The sequence below is a fragment of the Asterias amurensis genome, chromosome 13 (genome assembly GCF_032118995.1).
Source record: "Asterias amurensis chromosome 13, ASM3211899v1".
NCBI classification, from domain to species: Eukaryota; Metazoa; Echinodermata; class Asteroidea; order Forcipulatida; family Asteriidae; genus Asterias; species Asterias amurensis.
In genome coordinates, this window is record NC_092660.1 from 17,222,501 (window position 1) to 17,242,982 (window position 20,482).

General features: G+C 37.8%; 2 protein-coding genes across 4 annotated transcripts in view; one reads left to right on the forward strand and one right to left on the reverse strand.

Annotated features, from left to right (window-relative positions):
• LOC139946299 (receptor-type tyrosine-protein phosphatase F-like) overlaps positions 1-6,761 on the forward strand; it is a 23,315-nt gene extending 16,554 nt beyond the window's left edge. Inside the window, exons 13-20 of the mRNA XM_071943922.1 lie at positions 122-424; positions 1,069-1,175; positions 1,633-1,843; positions 2,488-2,587; positions 3,267-3,510; positions 4,410-4,449; positions 5,099-5,267; positions 5,639-6,761. Of these exons, the coding sequence (XP_071800023.1) occupies positions 122-424; positions 1,069-1,175; positions 1,633-1,843; positions 2,488-2,587; positions 3,267-3,510; positions 4,410-4,449; positions 5,099-5,267; positions 5,639-5,705 (1,241 nt within the window). The 3' untranslated portion in view covers positions 5,706-6,761. The remainder of the gene's footprint in view (positions 1-121; positions 425-1,068; positions 1,176-1,632; positions 1,844-2,487; positions 2,588-3,266; positions 3,511-4,409; positions 4,450-5,098; positions 5,268-5,638) is intronic.
• A 192-nt stretch (positions 6,762-6,953) lies between these two features.
• Positions 6,954-19,700, reverse strand: LOC139946274 (dynein light chain Tctex-type 5-B-like). 3 transcript variants are annotated; one of them, XM_071943896.1, is made up of 2 exons: positions 19,340-19,700; positions 6,954-9,645 (listed from the first exon to the last, which is right to left on the reverse strand). In XM_071943896.1, exon 2 carries the CDS (start codon positions 9,526-9,528, stop codon positions 8,920-8,922), a length of 609 nt encoding a protein of 202 aa, XP_071799997.1. In that variant the 5' UTR covers positions 9,529-9,645; positions 19,340-19,700; the 3' UTR covers positions 6,954-8,919. The 3 variants fall into 3 exon arrangements, with proteins under 3 accessions (XP_071799997.1, XP_071799998.1, XP_071799996.1); XM_071943897.1 differs by lacking the exon at positions 19,340-19,700 and adding an exon at positions 14,924-15,204; XM_071943895.1 differs by lacking the exon at positions 19,340-19,700 and adding an exon at positions 14,804-15,204.
• Between the last annotated feature and the right edge of the window lie 782 nt (positions 19,701-20,482).

Here is a 20,482-nt window from a genome sequence, read left to right on the forward strand (position 1 = left end):
ATGTGTAAGTTTACGGGCCCCTGCAGTCCAGTGTATAGAATCTGAGCCCTGAAAAGGGTGATTATTTCATGTCCGGAATTTTGTTTTGTCTGAACAGCTGTTTTTTTTCCCTTTTAAATAGCTCCAACAGCAGCACCGGATAGGTTGGAAGTTGGTCAAATCTTTCGGAGAGAACTTTCATTCTCTTGCGGCTACCCACCATGCACTGCTGGAGGAAGGTCTAGTCGCATTCTCGGTTTTACCTACAACTTGACTGACCTTTTGAATCCTGGTAACCCATCTACTGTGATAGAGGGTGAGAACTCTCGTCAAGTCTTCGACGGTCTGGTACCTAACACACGGTATTCTCTACAAGTGAAGCTACGAACCAACGCTGGTGATGGTCCATACAGCGAACCAATTGAAGCTACCACATTAGAAGATAGTAAGAGAACTATTACTATTATTATTTTATTCAGCTAAAATATGCAACAATCATACAGACATACAAGTACTTTATAAAGATTATAAGTAATTTGTACCTAAGAATTTTTTTAATTTTGTTCCTTTCCTTTTATATGAGAAATATTACTGTGAAAAAAAAAACCTGAAAAAGACATAACTGAAATTGTTTTGTTTTTATAGTTTATATTCTGAAATAAATTTCATGTTTCAAAGGCATTGGTAATTGTCAAAGACAAGTATTCTCACTTGGTGTGTCTCAATATAGGCCTATGCATAAAATAACAAATCTTTGATAATTTGGACTCAATTAGTCATCGAAGTTGCAGAAGAATAATGAAAGAAAAGACATTCTTGTTGCACAATTGTGTGTTCTTTCAGATGACAAAAGGCTTCAGGGCTGAAGTTTTTTAATATGTTGAGAAATTACCTCTTTCTCAAAAACTACGTTACTTCAGAACGAGCTGTTTCTCACAATGTTTTATATTATCAGCAGCTCTCCATTACTTGTTACAAAGTAAGTTTTTTATCATTGTTTTAGTAACTAGAATGTCCATTGCCTTTAACATAAATATACATCAGGGGTTTTGGATTTGAACACTTGTTCTTACCTTTTCTTTTTCAAAGGGCCAGGGCCACCATCAAATGTAACCATAAGTGAAATAGGAGAGACGACAATGACCGTCACGTGGGAAGTACCTATTGAACCCAATGGAATTATCACTGCCTACGAGGTTTGTATGAAAGTAAAACGTATAATGTATAGGACCTAGTTTATACTCAAACTGGATTGAAAATACAAAATGAACAGAAACACTGAGAATCTAAACATCTATATTTTATTGTAGTTTTATTTTTGTTGAACCATTTGCAGAGAAGAAATGCTTAGGGTCGAAACATCACGAGTAATGAACTATTTTTTTATTTATACCATCTATAGGTTCTTTTGGATAAGCAGTTTGGCAACAGCTTGTGTCGCCGCAGGCCCGTAACCAGGGGACGGTGGGTCCGCCCCCTCAAAAAACCCACGCCCACCCCTCCCCTCCCCCCCCCCAAAAAAAAACAAAATCCACATTTGTTCGCCCCCCCCCCCCACCCCCAAAAAAAGAAAAAGTAATACAAAAATTATAATAATTCCTGGTTATGGGCCTGTGTCGCCGTGTTATATAATTCTTGACTCCTTTCTTCCAGGTTTATTATAGGGCTATAGAGAAACCTTACAACCCTTTCTTCACATCACCATCTTCTTGGGCGGGTTCCCCCTTGCTTGGACCCTCTGTACTCTCAAACATCTTTACCCAACTGGAACCCGGTACAAAGTATCAAGTCCTACTGACAGCTCGGACTGCGGTTGGAACAGGGGAGGACGCCTCAGTTGAAGCATTTACAAAACCCAAAACAGGTGAGAAATATAAAAAGTCATTTCAGTAATTCAGTAACATTGGTTTCAATGCTGTCATTCAATACAAAAATGCAAATTTATTTTGAAACTACAAAAGCAATATAGTATGAGGTATGAAGTACGCAATGTTTCAATAATAAGCAGCAATTTAATGACAACATTTAGGTGAAGGTTAAGCGAGATGCTTAACTTCCCTCACCTATGGACAGACAAACATTTAGTAGTACCACCATGGGAATAACCAAGGTACGATAACATGGATGTTGGACAAATGAAGTAATGGGATATTAAGCTGAGATATTTTAATAGAGGAAACTTAGCTTCAGAGAGAAAGAAGATTAATTGGTCACTTGCACAGTATGATGCCAACTCGCCTAATTATTTATTGACTGATTTTGATTTTGACTTGATTTTGATTTGGTTTGATTTATGGTGTATGGTTTATGATTCATGATTTGATTTGATCTGACTTGATTTGATTTGACATGACATGATTTGATTTGATGGGATGTGATTTGACTTGATTAGATTTGGTTTGATTGATTTCATGATTTGATTTTATTTGATCCGATTTTATTTGATTTGTGATTTGATTTAATTTTATTAGATTTGATTTGATTTGATTTGATTTTATTTGCTTGTAGATATTCCTAAACCAGCCCCACCTACTGTAGATGCATCAACCTCAACTGCAACCACTGTCGCTATCTCGTTGCCCAATGACGAGGATGACACCTATGTGACGTAAGTATAATAATAATATTAATACTTATGATGATAATAATCAGTTTAGTTTTAATACACCAATGTGTGTTAGCACTGTATACTCAGCGGTATATAAAAATCGGCGGCATATTTAGGTACTTTATGTAATATTGTTTTGTTTTGTGATCTCTCTAATTTAACTGAGTCTTGATGCATGTTATTATTGTGTATTTTTGGGGCTACATGATGTACCAATGTTTTTAACCTGCTTTCAATGTATTTTAATCTATCGTTGTTTTTGTAATAATTATGTAAAGTGCATTGAGATTATTTTATGATGTGATGCGCTATATAAGAATTAAAGATGCTATGTCAGATTTTTGGCCAATTTGATCCCAAAATTTTGACGAGGGTCGAGAAAGTTACAAGCTTTCGTTTGAGCCATTGCTCGAAAAAGTCCGCCAATTATTAGTAGCAGTGAAATAAAGTGCTCAAAATTAGTTTGAGTCGGGATCCCAACAATATATCACGTGACCAATTCATATGTGTTTTATAAGAAACGTCTTAAATTTTTGTCATGGTCTTGTCCATTAAAAGTAAAAGTTAAACTTTTTTTCATTAGAGCGGGTGATACTCTTTGAAATCTGTTTTTTAATGTTTGGGGCCAAAAATCTGACATAGCATCTTTAAATATTATTGTTTTTTATTACTGGTCTAGATCCTACCTCATAGCTGTGAAAAAGACATCCAATAAAAGAGCAGCAGTAGACATAGATGGTGAGGTATTCGGTACCTATAATGAGAACCCAAATGCCTACATAGCTGCTGAGATTGTCAAAGGAGAAAAGACAAATAGTTTTGTTGTCGGAGACGGTGTGATGTATGGAGGCTACCTCAACGCCCCACTTGTCACGGGGACGACGTACAGTATTAGAACTGGATCAGCAAGTAAAACAGATACGGTAAGTTTATCCATTCATCATGAAGCACTTCTCCACTGTATTGTACCTTTGATTGGCTATAATTAACCTTCCCTTAAAGGGTTTGGGTATTTTTTGTAGTACACAAAGTCCACAGATTTACATTCAACTTACACGGTTTGAAGATAATGATGGTAGAAGGCTTCCCTTAAAATATTACTTGCTGAAGTCCTTTATTTTTTCAGAAATGAGTAAAACATTGCACACAAATTATTTTAGCATGTGTTTACAAAATCTGGTAAATGGTTTAACATGCCAAAAATTAGATGAAAATTATTTTTGTGACATTGTTTTACCAATTTCTCAAAAACTACAGCACCTTAGCAACTAATGGTTTAAGGGAAGCTCTTTACCATCATAATTATTCTTCAAAATGTAAATCTGTGGACATTGTGTTTTGTGTTACAAAAAGTGCCCAAACCCTTAAATCCTTTGCTCATTTTTATTGTTTGGTAACTTGTTTATGCCTCTGTTAATTCTTGTTATTTATATTGCTAATTTGCATTAAAATCACTCGATGCAAATAAATTTAATGAAAGGTTTGTCAAATCCAAAAGTTCTCATCTTATGAAATTTTATGTAAAACTGCCCTCCTTATGGTAACAGTCCGACTCCCTCTTTCAGCCGCAGATGGCTCTAATTTTTTAACCTGTTTACTTACAACAAATTTAAAATGTTTGTTTTCCTTTTTAATTTTTATGTAAACATATTTGTAATTCAGGCTGCAATGAGCAACGTTTATAATAAACCATAACAGTAATAATAAAATATATATAATTTACTTGACAGCTTTTGATTAGGTTCTTCCACCAGTTCAGAGATCTTTTCTGTAGTTATTTTGTATAATTTTCATTGTGTGATTATTTTGTTTTGTTTTATAGGCCTCAATTGTAAGTTGGAGTGAACCACTAGTAGCCGAAGGTAGTAATACTCAACAAATTTTAATAATTTTTGTCTTCAAAACGTTGTAAAACATTGTTATACTCCTTGCTGTCAAGGTGCTGTCATTTCCTATGACAATTGGCTCTTGTTATAAGAGTTCTGCGAGTAAAGAGTACATTCTGAAGTCCTGAATCTCATTTCTGCTTTGTTTTTCTTTGTTTTGCTGTCCTCTGATAACAATGTTCCTGTTTAACAACATTCCTGTTATAAAGGGGTTCTGCTTATAAAGAGTACATTCTAAAGTCCTGAGTCTCATTTCTGCATTGTATTTATTTGTTTTGCTGTCCTCTTATAATGATATTCCTGTTATAGAGAGGTAGTTTTGCCAGTCCCAGTGACCTTGTCATAATAACCAAAATTGTATGTTTTATGTCATATTCCCTGTAAGACTACAATTTTTTTCATTTTCTTACATCGACCGTTGCTTTGGAAAAATCTTCCTGTGCATATTCGCCAGGCTTTTTCTCTACAATGTTTTAAATCTTTGTAAAAACTCATTTGTAATCTGCTTATTTGTCACGTCACGCCAACAAGGCCATTGACTATTTTTTGGAATTATAACACAGGTCCTTTTAGTCGGTGAGCAGTTTGCAACAGGTTATCCTATTTTCTCATTTAAATATTTTAGTGCGAAGGTATGGCCCCAAACCACCAGCTACTATTGGACCTGACATAACTGACCCACCTCCGATGGCAGGTGACAATAAAGTGGGCATCATCGCAGCTGTAGTCATTGTAGTTATTCTACTCGTTGCTGTTTCTGGATTTGCATTTCTGTTCTTTTTAAAAAAGAAAAGGTATGTAGCAGGTATGGAATCTGTTGCCCCTGGTCTTGGCCTTGGTGCCCCTTCAAAAGTTTTCCATAGATTTTCCGGGGCAATTGCCCTTTGTTAAATGAAAATGGACTTGCCCTCTCAGGAGAAAACGAGCAGAGTATATACTGTTGGAAATGTCAAGACCAAACCTTTTCAGAACCAATACTGTACTCCCTCAAAAGAGAATTATGGTTGTACCTGCAAGTTTACTATTACTTAACGTTTATTCTTAATAATAATATTAATAATAATAATAATAATAATGTATAAGATGTTTCAAGATATCTTGAAACATTTCCCATAGCAAGACCACTCTCAGTCAGTCTTCTGATATTGTACCTTAAATATTTCAGAGATGCACAAGAGCCAGCCAGCACAGTTGATCAAACCCAAATGAAAGAACGAGAAGTGGAAATTTAAACTTCAAGTAAGAAAGAGAGACATGACTGAAGGGCGGAAGACCTGAGAAACAAACTTTGTATAGGTGAGTCAGTACTGGATCAAACATCTCTGTCAGCTGACCTCCCTAATACTTTGTATATAACTCTTGACTTGGCGTGTCGTGAGTTCAGGTTGCCGAGTCATCAGGGTGTGGGTTCGAATCCCAATCATGACACTTGTGTCCTTGAGCAAGACACTTAACTGTAATTGCTTCTCTTCATAAAAATAATAATAATAATAATAATAATCGTATTTGTATGCGCCTTTTTCCAAAGTATACAAAGTGCCAAGTATTTCCTGCAACCTGAGGGGGACGAAGTTTTGAATTATGAGACCTAATCCTTAGCACCATGTACATGTACTGGTTGACAAGGTGCTGTGGCGCAATATGCTGCCAATCCAGCCAGGAACACTGGGGCAAACCCTTTCTCTCTTCCATGAGTGCACTGGGTTCATTTACGTGCGTTACACAACAGACAGGACCAACGGTTTTACGTCCCATTTAAAGGACGAAGCAATGGCTAAGTGTCGTCCTTTTAAAGGACACAAGTGTCACGACTGGGACTCTAACCCAGGATTATCCTGGGTATTTGTGAGTACCTGTGAGGGCAGAGATGGTTCTTGTGGTTAGCTTGGTGCGCTTTGGCAGCACAGGCTGTATACATGTACTCCACAGAGAGCTGAGACCGTTTTCAGGAATGTCATGTATGGCCCAGTGACAGGGGTAAAAATGTGTCAAACACAATGATTATTGTGAAAACCAAATACAAACAAATCGGAAGTACTTGATTTTCTTCAAAGCAAAGGGTGTACAAAAAAATTGAGGCAAAATTTGTGCCGTTTTTGTTGCCATTTTTGTGCAACTCAAGAATGCCTATAGAAAATGGTTTTAAATGTTATTTGAAAATTGTATGTACCAATGTACATAAATCTTGTTTTTATCAAATATCAATTTAATCGCAGTGAAGCTTGGAGAAAAAAGTATTTGTTATTTTTGAATGGGAAACAATCACCCTAATATATTTTACGTTTGGGACTAATGAATTATAGTACTTGTACATGTTAAAACATTGCTATCATGACCACGAATTATAATTGTATGCCACAATAAAGAAAAACAAACCTTTTCTAACAAGTTGTTCTAAGAAAAAAATTACAGTTTATTAATTTTAATGCAAAATAATAAAAACAGTACTAAACATTATCTTATTGTAATTTTGGTAATTTGTGTACCACATTTATTGTTTATCTTGATATCTTAGTTATTAATTGATTTTTGATGAACATTATGGTGGTTATTATGCATAGTGCCTGTGATGGATTTCACAAAGATAGTACTAACTTAGGACTAGTCCTAAGAGTTATGAAAAACTTAGGACTAGTCCTAAGAGTTATGAAAAACTTAGGGTTAGTCCTAAGTTGGACGAGTAACTTGTCCTAACTCAAGATAATCTTAACTCTTTAACCTCTGGAGACCTTTGTATATTTACTGCGTTCTTATCTCCAATGGTTAAAAAAAATCATTCACCTGGTTTAAATCACCATTCAACCACAGTAAATTGTAGAGTTTATAGAAGAATATTTAAATGTAACTTTTTTAATTTGTACATTTGCTTTAAATCAAGGTTTAAAAATAAAGTAATATTATATTTTACTATGCTGTCATGCGTGGCATTTAAAAACTTTTTGACTCTTTTTTTTTTACATACCGCTGTTTTGAAAAATTACCAATAATTGCCTTACTGCAATTCAAAGACAGTATTGTGGCCAACATTACCATTTTATGCTTGTTACTCAAAAGACTGTACATGTATATGGAAGCATATGTGCAGTAGCTGGTCACCCTCCTATATTGTGATCATCATAAAGCTTAATTTAAAAGATCAACTAATAATACAAAAGTGTCTTGTGAAATCAGCTGTAGGAGTTGAGACTGTCAGTTTCCCTTGTGGTTTATTTACTTGATGTTTGAAAACAAACGGTCGAATCCCATAGGGGATCCCTCTGCTGCCACTTCCTATACAACTTAGTTGTATTGTGAACTTGGGAATGATCCCTGGCTATAGACCGTATATTGAATATGACGTCACCCGTTAAAATATCTGCCCTTCAACATGGCGTCTATGAGCGTGGGTGTGTACGTGCATGTGCCGTAGAAATCAAACTGGGAATGTTGCGTGCTTCATTGATGCACGGTTTCGGAACTGCGTACGGTTTGCCCTACAAGATGGCGACTTTCATAGCAAAACAGGGGTTATTCAGTACGGTCTATACACGGCAGTTACAAGTTGAATAGCTTCTGACTGGCACCATTTAACAAAGATATTGACATTGTAGGGAGACCCCGAACGTTAGGGATTACCTCGGTTGGAAGAGCGCATGACACTCTATTCAAGTGGTCATGGGTTCAATTCCGCTCTAACATTAATAAATTTGTCTTCGTTTAAACCACAGCTAATTTTAAAGACTATAAGAATATCAGTGTCGATTCTGCCTGTCTACTGTAGAGAAGGCTATATACAATAAAAGTACAACTACAAGTAGCTTCTCTGTATTATACAGTATGACTATTGGAGCTCAAATTCAGAAATGCAACGTAGACCATTTTAGTTGCATCATGGAGCATAAATAATATGGAGCACAGAGAAAAGTTTTTTATGCATGAATTTTTTTGTGCGTAGAGTTCATTTTTTATACAAGCTAGGTATAATGAGAAACTGATAGTGTTTATACAAAAGAATTCATAACCTTAAAGACTGAGATCAATTTTTAATGTTCTCACACCAATATTAACAAACATATGTAATTTGCATAGATATGTGCATAATTTGGTTATAACAAGAAGTCTCACTGCAGTCAGAAGTGTGCTTGTATGGGCGTCAAACGGTGGCTGGGATAGTTCGACATGGCTAGTTCGACATGGCTAGTGTCTCCGCTGCAAGTTTTTGTCCAAAATGAGTGCCAGTCGAAATTTCACTGGTCATATTACGGACCTCAACCATTAACAGGGAACTGCGTCCTCTGCCGGCAGATTGTTCATCATATTATGAATCGAACACGAGCTGGAGACTAGAATAACCCGCGTTATTGAATTACGTCAAAACGAAACAGGGAATGGATTCTATGAACGAAGATTCAACATTTGCCTCTCGGAAGTTATTTCAATTATTTCAGAAAGAAGTCGTCTTTTTGTTTACTCATAGTAGGTACAGTGGATCAGTGCCACGGCGTAGAGGGAGCTGTTCTGATAGGTACAAGTGGCAAAGTTGTCGGTATCAGTGTTCCAGACAGCACGGCTGACCATCTGCTGGCACTGGCCGCTCACCGATCCAATGAACACCTGAGTGGCTATCTTATAGCGTGGTATCTTCAACTCCTTAACTCTCATCTTAATTTCCTCGGCGATTCTCTGGGTGAAGATGGAGCAAGTCCGCGGTTCATAGCGCGTCTTGTCCGTCAGGTTCGCTTCGAGGACCTGCTGGGCAACTTTTTCGACTACTCCGGGGGAGAACTTGGTTCCGGTGTCCGGGTTCATTTTGAAAGTGTTTTCGAACCGGACCAGTGGTTTACTGGCTGCAGCTGGGGTATCCGAAGATCGGACCGTAGCCACACGGAAGTTTGGGTTACCGAGAGAGTTGGAGTAGGCTCGTGACAGACGCCGCCAACGGCCAGTGCCGCCACCGTCGCCTATCGTAGACAAGCTGATGGAGCTTTTACGTGACACAACGGACTGGCGACGGGACTTGACACTACCGTCCTGCTTATTAAATTGCTCCAAGTTCTTTTCGTTTAGGGTCGCCATGGTGTTTTGTATCCCACTCTAAGAAACGTTTGAGGTGTAGCTCTTCAGAAGCTGCTATAAACTCTTGTAAACTCGTCAACCCATGAAGATATATCTATGATGGATAACGATCACTTTCTGAAAACAAAAGAAAAAGAACACGAAATAAGTCAAATAAGTTCGATTTCGATTTTGCCAAAACATTGACAAATTTTACCCCTGATGCAAATTAAATTGTTCCGTTCACCGCTGTTAAAATAGATGGTTCGAAGTGCCGCTAGCTACATCGGGCGATCTCGGTGGTCTAGTTGGTGAGACGTTTGCTCGTGATTGGCAAAGGTCGTGGGTTCAAATCACACCCGAGTAATATGCCTGTGAGTTATGATAACAAAACTCGGGAAAATACTGAATATTCGTACGCATCAGTGTAAGGGTAAAACCAAATTCTTTATTCCAGGTAAAAGGTATTCTATTTTTTAACTGGGAAATTATCCCGTTTCTAAATCTACGTTAATACTTACTTCAGAGAGAGCAGTTTCTCACAATGTTTTATGCTATCACCATCTCTCTACTGCTCGTTACCAAGTAAGTTTGTGAGGACCTTTATTCCGAGTAGTTACCAATTAATAGTGTCCAGTGCCTTTAAAGACAGTGGACACTATTGGTAATTGTCAAAGACCAGTCTTCTTATTTGGTGTATGTCAACATATGCATGAAATAACAACCTGTGAAAATTTGAGCTCAAATGGTCGTTGAAGTTGCGAGATAATAATGAAAGAAAAAACACCCTTGTCACACGAAGTTGTGTGCGTTTAGATGGTTGATTTCGAGACCTCAAGTTCTAAACTTGAGGTCTCGAAATCAAATTCGTGGAAAATTACTTCTTTCTCGAAAACTACTCCACTTCAGAGGGAGCCGTTTCTCACAATGTTTTATACTACCAACCTCCCCCCATTACTCGTTACCAAGAAAGGTTTGATGCCAATAATTATTTCGAGTAATTACCAATAGTGTCCACTGCCTTTAAGTTAGAGGAACAAATAAAGTCCTCACATTGAAAGCAAGAAATTGATAGCAATACATGTCCAGTCAATGCATGGCCTAGATGACAAAATGTAGGCTACCATTTTACAACTAGTGAACCATAACGTCAACGCCAAAGGGTTGTAAACATAAGGTTACTACATGTATATCACAGTAAACTGTGACTATGGCTGTAAAGACATACCCAATATAAAATACAGCTTAAAGGGAAGGTACACGTTTGGTAATTACTCAAAACAAATATTAACTTAAAAACTGACTTGGTAATGACCATTGGAGAGCTGTTGGTAATATAAAACTTTGTGGTAAACGACTCCCTCTGAAGTAACGTAGTTTTTGAGTAAGAGGTAATTTCTCACTAAAATAACAAAAAGACTTCTATCTAGAAGTCTTTTATTCCTATCTGAAAGGCACACAAATTCGTCTAACAAGGGTATTTTTTCTTTCATCATTTTCTCGCTACTTCGATGACCAATTGAGCCCAAATTTCCACAGGCTGGTTATTTTATGGTTATGATGGGATACACCAAGTGAGAAGACTAGTCTTTGACAATAACCAAACGTACTTTCCCTTTAACCGGCGATTGATAACCAAATTTAGTTTTCTAAACAGGTTTCCCCAAAAGGGTCGTGTATATTATCATGCCCGAATAAACCGGGCCTTGACAACCACGCTTAGGTTGTAAACAGTTATTGTTTATGGCATTACATTGAACCTAATGCGTTTAGCGCTGCTTGTCGTTGATATTGTACTTTACATAAAAGAAGAACGAAGGCTTATAACTTGATTTGTAAAAAAACCTTGTGTATTCAAATTGTGTTTCGTTTCCAAGAATTGATTGACTGGAATCGATCTTGTTTGTGATGATAGGACAATGACTGCGTCTGTTAGCCATGCAGGGAACATTATACATGCCAGTGTGCATTGTACTCAATAGTACATGTTCCTGTTAGTCATTTGGACAACATGACAAATTCATAACATCCTTTGCGCTGCGAAGAACCATGGAGGAAGGAAATGGAAGAATGGCTGAATGTCTTGGTCAGAAGATGCATGACATGGCACTAATGTAATTAACCGCATTGATATGTTATTAAAAAATGCACTATTATTATCAATATCCATTCCTCCATGTCAAGTAACTAAGATCTTGGCCTCGGATCGGAACATCAACGGGTGACCGAGCGCCGCTGCATGTTCACGACCTTTCGTAGAGTAATTAAAGGGGGGGTGGTGGTCTAACGCCCAGTGCAACTTCCTGCGAATGCGAAGCAAATTTTGATGTCGCGCTGCCCTTCGAGTGAATGTTTGCAGTGGATGAAACACCAGTTCAATTGTTGCAAAATATCAGTTGAAAATTTTGTGAAGTCAAAATTTGTATCGCATAATGAACCGGGCTTTAATCAGAAGGACATTATGTATGTCTTCTGGTTAATCAAAACTTTCACTCGTTTGCAATTACGCGTTCGGAGTATGGAGGTTTGTTTTTAACTGAAGAATTACTGGATGTTTTCCTTCGTCGATGGTTATTGTGTGTGTTCTATATACACACTAATTAGGCCTATAAGAGTGAATGTAGTTGGTAAACGTGTTTAATTGAGAGCCAATTGAATAGCAAAATGGATAATCCATTTAGACTCTTTAAGCCTTCGACTGTTCCGATTGTTACGTTATGGGGTAGGGGATAAAGTGTATAAATTCATTCAGTTCTCATGATGGTATTATTTGCGGCCGGAGGAGCTATAGTGGGATAAACACCAGCCTGTGAGATGACTAGAATCATCTATTCTTGAACCTTTCTTCCCACCTTTCTTCCCAACGTGCATATATGCATATAGCTAATTGGCGTTTGGGAAGCTCTGACAAATAATAGAGTATTGAGCACGGCAATGCAAGGAGTTTTAGTCCGAAACGTTTGTGAGGACATATGGTCATTCTCAATGCTGAGAACAATCTTGTTAAGTAGGATTTGAAACTTTGCATGGTGGAAATACGACATGGAAAGATTTTCAGTAACACCATGTAGTGACTATCTCTAATGAGTTCGGGCTTTCTCCAGAAGACGATCAACTGATCGAAACGTCGAGTTGAAACCAACGGATCCTTTCAGAACCACCCCAACTCATTAGAGTCAATACATGGTGTTACCGCAATCTTTCCATAACAATCTTGTTAATGGGCTCTTCTTGGAGTCGGCACATCTTCAGTTTCTTTCTCCAATTGTAGCCTTTTCTGAGAAAGCAGACTGTGGCAGACATGTGTTTTCAAACAGATTACAGAGCATTGTCACTTTGGTGTAAAACTAATCGATGATATTTTTGTCACAACTCCACAGAGACACGAGATAACAGTTTGGGGCCTATACAATTTGCAAACTGAATAGCTGCAGAGAATCCAACTGTGAAATATTACGTTACACGAGTAAAAACGGAGGGCATCCTTACCGTGCGTTCAATATATTATGGATACCAGGTTATGATTTCTCTCAGAAGACCGTATCAAATTTGATGTCCATGACAAACAACATGGGAAAGTCGCTTTCTGTAACTAGTAGGTCGCTCATTATACCACTGGATTCGCTTCGAAAGGGTGCACACTACTAAATAGGAGAAACGGAGCGTCGAGCTCATTAATATTGTTCGCGAACCCTCAAGATATTCTATATGAGACAGATTTGAGAGCCCCCCCCCCCCCCAAATGGTGTAAAAAATATATATAAAAAAGTGCTTAATTGTGACCCGGGGTGTTGACTTCAAAGTGTATGTCTTTCTGATGACACTGAGCCATAAAACGAAGTTCTATATGTTAAAGACAGTGGACACTATTGGTAATCGTCAAAGACCAGTCTTCTCACTTGGTATATCTCAACATATACATAAAATAACAAACCTGTCAAAATTTGAGCTCGATTGGTCGTCGGAGTTACGAGATAATAATGAAAGACAAAACACCCTTGTCACACGAAGTTGTGTGCTTTTAGATGGTTGATTCCGAGACCTCAAATTCTAAACTTGAGGTCTCGAAATCAAATTCGGCGAAAAAAGCTTCTTTCTCGAAAACTACGTCACTTCAGAGGGTCCCCTTTCTCACAATGTTTTATACCATCAATCTCTCCCAATTACTCATTACTTATTTTGAGTAATTACCAATAGTGTCCACTGCCTTTAAGGACATTCAAAATTGATGCTCGGAGGTTCGGAAAATAATTACATACAGGAATAACTTGACGGGCCCAGAGACTCCCCATATTAAATTAAGCTGAGGATTAAGTTCAGGAGTCAAAGAATATTGACCCTTTTTGAGACTTATTTTTTCGTGTATTTTTAAATATTTAGCATTTTGCATAGCATGCCATGGGAGTATACAAGTAGTAGGGTACACCCGATAAAGGATTCTAAAAATAAAATTGTGTTTGTTTTGTCAATAGCAACGGGTCATGACCTTTAACTCGACATCCAACTCTAGGGCAGTGTGGTTGCTATGACAACAGGAACGACGTTCAATAAAATATGGCAAGCTTTGGAAAGGCAGGATTTGAGACGTTTTTATGGGTGGCAATATTGTTGACGAGTCACTCTATATGGCTCGGTTTGTTTGAGAGGAAACTGTTGTTGACGTACTTCGTGGTGATAGGGAAACAGAAATCAGGCGGTTTATTACCGATGTAGTGTCCGTTTGTATGACCCCGCACTGTAAAAACTGTGTTCAACACAAATGTTGTACACTTTTTGAACTTGTTTAATGATAAACATCGTTTTGAACCACATGCTCGAATGGTTTGTTGCATTCAAACACACACATGACATTAGGTTATACATGTACAATACAAAATTTATGCTTTGAGATGTGATGAAAATTGAAAGTGATTTCAGAGTGTAGTTAGTAGGCCCAGATACAGAGACAACCATCAATTTGTAACTGATGCTTGTGCAATGTGATCGGTTTTCTGACGACGATACTGGTCAAAACGTCGTGACCACACCGGCTCTCCTCGGTGCCAACACTAGTCTTCCAAAGAGAGTTTTTATACCCGCAAGTCTACTATCTATAGTAACATTTCCGTAATTTTGAAACATCTTCGAAAATCATTTTAATGGGAATAAAATCAAGAAACAATTAGCCCGTTAAAGGGTGAGGATCAAAATTTACAAGAGAACAAAGAAGTTAACTGAAGTTAACTCCAGTGTCAATGTAATGTACTACTTTAAACATGGAGAAGAAAATAAAACACGGAAAACGGTTTATACTCACGAGGAACTCAGTTGGAACATGTACAAAATCCGTCTTAAAACTTTCTTGAAAGAACTTGGCAGGGCAGGGAGGTTTATAAGGAGACTAGCTACACACACAAAAATTCACGGGGTAGTTTACCTTCGCAAGTGCCAGAACGGTATATGCAATTCCCAGCACAACAAACAGGCTGACAACAAAGCAATTCAGGTTTTATTTAGCAACCACCTTTTCACTGAACAGGTTTGTTGTAATGGTCCACTCTGGTAGTTTGTGACACGTTTTGTGTTAGTTTCATTCTAGTCCTATAGTTGCTGACAATAATCACTGTCCTGCACCATGGTCCCACGGAGAGCCTAAATTGCCCATTTGTCCCCGAAATGCATGCAACAAGGACACACAGTGACGCTCTACAATAAGTCACGAACCCCGTTGCACGGCGTTGGTCGTTACCATAGAAACACTGTTTTACACGCGATTTGTTTTCCAGTGAGAGTGTTCACTCATGAATCATGGGTTTATTTAGACAAAATGATTGCGGGACAAAAATACTGCCTTTACACCTCTTTTGTGTGTCATTCCTCAATGGTCATGAAGGCCTATACCCCTCCCTGCGTGGTGGGTAAAAAAGGCCCTGCGTGTTCAAAGGCATTGGACAATATTGTTAATTACTCAAAACAGTTGTTAAATAGTAACATTCAATGGAGAGCTGTTGATAGTATAAATCATTGTGAGAAACGGCTCCCTCTGAAGTAACTTAGTTTTCGAGAAAGAAGTAATTTTTCCACAAAAATATTTGAATTTGATTTGGAGACCTCAGAATTAGAATTTGAGGTCCTCGAAATCAAGCATCTGAAAGCGCACAACTTCGTGTGACAATGGTGTTTTTCTTCCATTATCATCTCGCAACTTGGACGACCAATTGGGTTCAAATTTTCACAAGTTTGTTATTTTGTGCATAAGTTAAGAAACACCAATTAGTGAAAAGACTAATCATTGACAATTACCAAATGTTTCCAGTGTCTTTCAAGTGTGTTGATAGCTTTTATTTAGTTGTATCACGTTGTATAATCCTTTAGTACTGGAACTGTGAGGTTCCCGCTATCGTCTCGTTCGTTGACACGATAGCGGAACGAACCTCATTTAGATCTAGGAGTACCTTTTGTAGATCAAGTTTTTGGCCATGACAGTAATTCCTACTCACTGTGAATTAAGATGCATGTTATTTCATTTACCTGTGGAAGTTTCAGCTTTATTAAGTTTTTGAGAAAAATGTAAAAATTACAGAGCAATGTTTTCAGGGGTGTCGCGTAAATCCATTCACCAAAACTAATTCACCATAATTGCCGTGAAATTGTTTTACAAAATAAACAAGAAAAACAGCAATTATTTATTCGAAGGGAAGCTTTCTACCATCATTATTTTTAAACTGTGTATTACTTATTAGTCATGACGTAAATCTTTGGAATTTTTGTTTTGTGTCACAAAAAGTACCCAACCCCTTAAATGGTTCATGAACGAACACGGCAATATAATTCAGTTTTAATGCAATGTGCTAAATAAATCTGACTTACGTCTTTGGCTTTCAGCTGCAACCCCGTGAGTTTATTTGGTAAAAGACAGTTTTCGTACGGCGCTTCAACATGCATTTACAGCCAAACTAGGCAACTAGCTACGAAAGTTGCCTAAGCACACAACATAATACATTTTTACCCTCAATATGAGTTTGATTGGTATGTCCCCTTTATGCAACCATCTGTATAACAAACCCCTGAATCGTATATGAACCAAAACTTCGATTATATATAATTATGGTGGTTGGCCTGGTTCTGGTGAATCATCAAATGGGACGTAAATAGCAGGCGCTAGTGGCTAAAGATGCACATACATTTTTTATACATACCCCCCCTCCCCGGCTACGGGTTATATTGCTTTTTTATAACACCCCTTGCAAGTATTCTGCCTGCTCATTGGTTTAGAGCGCGTCACATGACATTTCTTAGTTTTGCTAGACGACGGCCGTGTGATAGTGCGTCGGTTTGCCATGCGCTAGTCCGAAGACTAGCACACGGCGCCGTGCGCTAGTCCGACAGACTAGCACACGGCGTGCAGTACCCAGACGTCCGTTGCGTGTACGAGGATGATAAATTAATAGTCTGTAACCATTTCGGATTGCACCACACTACATGCAACACAGTAAGTAAAAGTGTTTGCAATCTGTATTCGCGTCGTCCGTGGATTGTAGCATTCAGGTCTGTAACTTAATAATAATAGTACAGTATTTAGAAATGTTTGGGGTGTTATAAAACAAATATTGACTGCTTTTACTCGTGCAATGGTTAAAAACTATGACTCCCTCGGTGATCCCGGGAGCGTTCTATTTTCCCTCGGCTTCGCCTCGGGAAAATAGAACGCTCCGGGGATCACCTCGGGAGTCATAGTTTTAACCATAGCACTCGAAGCAGTCAATATTTGTATAAAATTGGTGGATCCTGTAAATTTGCTGGTAACCTATCCCATTCTGATTTGGGCCCAATTTCATGAATCTGTTTAATTAAGCAGAACATGCTGATTGACACATTTCTTTGCTGAGCAAAAGTTATGTGGGCCACCTGTCACAGCAATGTAAAAAACGCAATTTTGGCTGGTAACCTGTTTCCGGCAATACTTTCCTGTGTTAAGCAAACGTTTTTGCTTATACTAGCAGGTTTTAAGGTCGGCCCAGGTCTATGATACATAACAATAATCAAATTATTAGCTTGTCTGTGTACGGGTTGTGATTGCGCAGGTGTAATATGGTTCAGCATTCAGTTATAGATTTGGATCTATAACAAAAAAAGTCTTTGAAATAAAAAATTGTTTTAGTCTAAACTTGGCTAAATTGAATGTCGGTCACTTCGTACCCAAGTCACTTCGTACCCAAGTCACTTCGTACCCCAAGTTACTTCGTACTTATTCGTACCCGTTCGTACCCAATTTGATCTTCCTGTACAAAAGTTGATAAACCCCATTCGGAATAGCAAACAAGAAATTGCAACAATCATTTTGTTTTAACTGTTTTATTCAGTGAGTGTCAGCTTGCAACAAGGATTATAGCCATGCCCCTAAACTTAATTGGTTTTCAGCGAGTCTAGACCGAAACAGGTCAACTCGTACCCAAGTCAACTCGTACCCAAGTCAACTCGTACCCAAAATATTGTACCCAAGTCAACTCGTACCAAAGTCAACTCGTACCTAGGTCAACTCGTACCCAGGTCAACTCGTACCCAAGTCAACTCGTACCGTACAACGTACGTTGTATGCCGAAACGGAGAATTTCCGTGCGGTATGACTTTGTAAGCGATAGGAAATAAAAATGATATTCTACCATCATATGGAGCTCACTTTTATTAATAATAATCTCACGAATTTCGTTTTTAATAATGTTTGTTCATCTCATTTCTGCCCTTTTTCCGCTAGGATATTCATTCAGATCCATTGTGGTTTCTTTTAAATTCCCGTGTTGAAGGGTCGCCGTGAAAGGCGTTGAGCAGATCAGATGCACACTAGTTCTTCGTATCAAGGAGGTATAAATATTTCGACCTCCATGTTCATATGAGACCAATTATTTTCAATGAAAAAATATACTATGTATAAAACGCAACCCTTCATGTTTACCTTGGTGTTTTTCCTGTTAAAGTGTTCCCAAAAGAAAATTTCATGGTAAGAATTCATTCAATTCATTCATTTGCGTTATGTTCTGATTATCGTTTTCCGATTCAAACAAGTACATTTTAACAAGTATACTGTTTCACTTTTTTCAACCAAAACACTTTGCGTAAATTCTTATTATCTTTTTCCGAATAAAAAAAACCAAAAAATTCATTCTAACAAGCCTAATTAAAAAAAAAGTTCTCTGATTAATTTTCCCCACCGATAGGGCCTAAGTAAAAAAAAAACTGCAACATGAAAAAAAACAAGAAAACAAAATCATTGCAACAATGAATAGCTAAATGTATGATTAACAATATAAATAAATAAATTAAACTACAATATTTATCAGGACGAGTAAAAAAAAATTGTAAACATTTATTTGGGTGCGAGTTGACTTGGGTACGAGTTGACTCAGGTACGAGTTGACTCGGGTACAAGTTGACTTAGGTACGAGTTGACTTGGGTACGAGTTGACTTGACCATATACATCTTCTATACATTCTGTGGTTGTTTTTTGTACAAGTTGAGACAATAATAAAATGGGAATAATCACCCTAGAAAGTGCAACGTTTTTATAAAGATTCAAAGATATGACTAATAACAATGGATAACTTTCCGTATGGCGCCACCACTTTTTCACTCATTTTTACAAAAAGTGATATCTCATTGAGGTAAATTAGATACTAAATTATTTCATATCGAGTGAAAAAGTGCTGGCGCCATACGGAAACTTTTCCATAACAACAATTATTGTTAAGAAATGGAGAATTGTGGTGTTGCGAAACTCAATGAACAAACAATTAAAAATACCATGTACAATGTTCTATGACTCGTAGAGATATCCAATAATCAAAACAAACCTACCTTCAAACTTCCGTTAATAGCACTGCATTCTGATTATTCAACACGTATTCGATACAGGGAATGTTTCTTCACGGGTGTGCTCCTGTAATTCAGCAACCGTCACACAATAATGACTTGTGGCGATCGTCGTAAACATATCAAATATGAATATCTAAAGCATGGCTTAACAATACATACGACAATGGTCCATTAGGAATTACTCTATGAGGTCGTTAACATACCCTATTACGTCTACAGTTAAAGCTGTGCTCTGAATGGATACAAAAAAGTGATATCAAGCCTGCGTGGCAGGTCGTTACCTAGACTTGACTCAAGTCCCAAACCCGTGCCATGCCATCGCCAGAAAACTATTGTTTTGTGCATGCATTCCCCAACCTGTTCCGCAAGCGGCGGGACAAGCGCGCACTGTTGTAACGGCTTGTTTGCTATAGTAGTACTGTAGTTGGCGCGATATGCTTTAAAGGGAATGTACACATTTGGTAACTGTCAAAGACCGGTGTCCGCACTTGGCGTATCCCATCATAAGCATAAAATAACAAGTCTGTGAAAAGTTGAGCTCAATTGGTCATCGGAGTTGTGAAAAAATGATGAAAGTCATTGCCCACAATGTTTTATACTACCAACAGCTCCCCTATGCTCGTTATTAAGTCAGTTTTTAAGTTCATATTTGTTTTGAGTAATTACCAAACGTGTACTTCCCTTTAAGGACCTCTTACACGAGAACGGGACTTGAATCGAGTCTAGTTGTTACCAAGCCACAAGTCAGTCATGTGTAACAGGACAACAGGAGCACAGGACCCCCCTTAGGCGTTCATTCACTCTTTGCTTAATCCTATAATCGATGGTTATCTTCTTGACAGCCAGCTTATCGATTATAAAAGTCTTTCTTGTTTGTTGTTACTGACTAGTGATTTTAGGATTTAATTCAAAAGGCCAAGCTGTTGCTTGTAGAAGGTTTTCAGCGTCGAGGAAGTGACTTTTATGTCATTTAACAATGGGACAAGGATAATGTGAGTTTCAAATTAAGTAAGTTATCTTCAGACATGATTAAATGACCCTCTGAACATTGAGTTATAATTTTTATAAACGAGGCTATACTTATAGAAAGTTCTTTATTTGTACGTGGTTTGCGAGAGTTCCTCT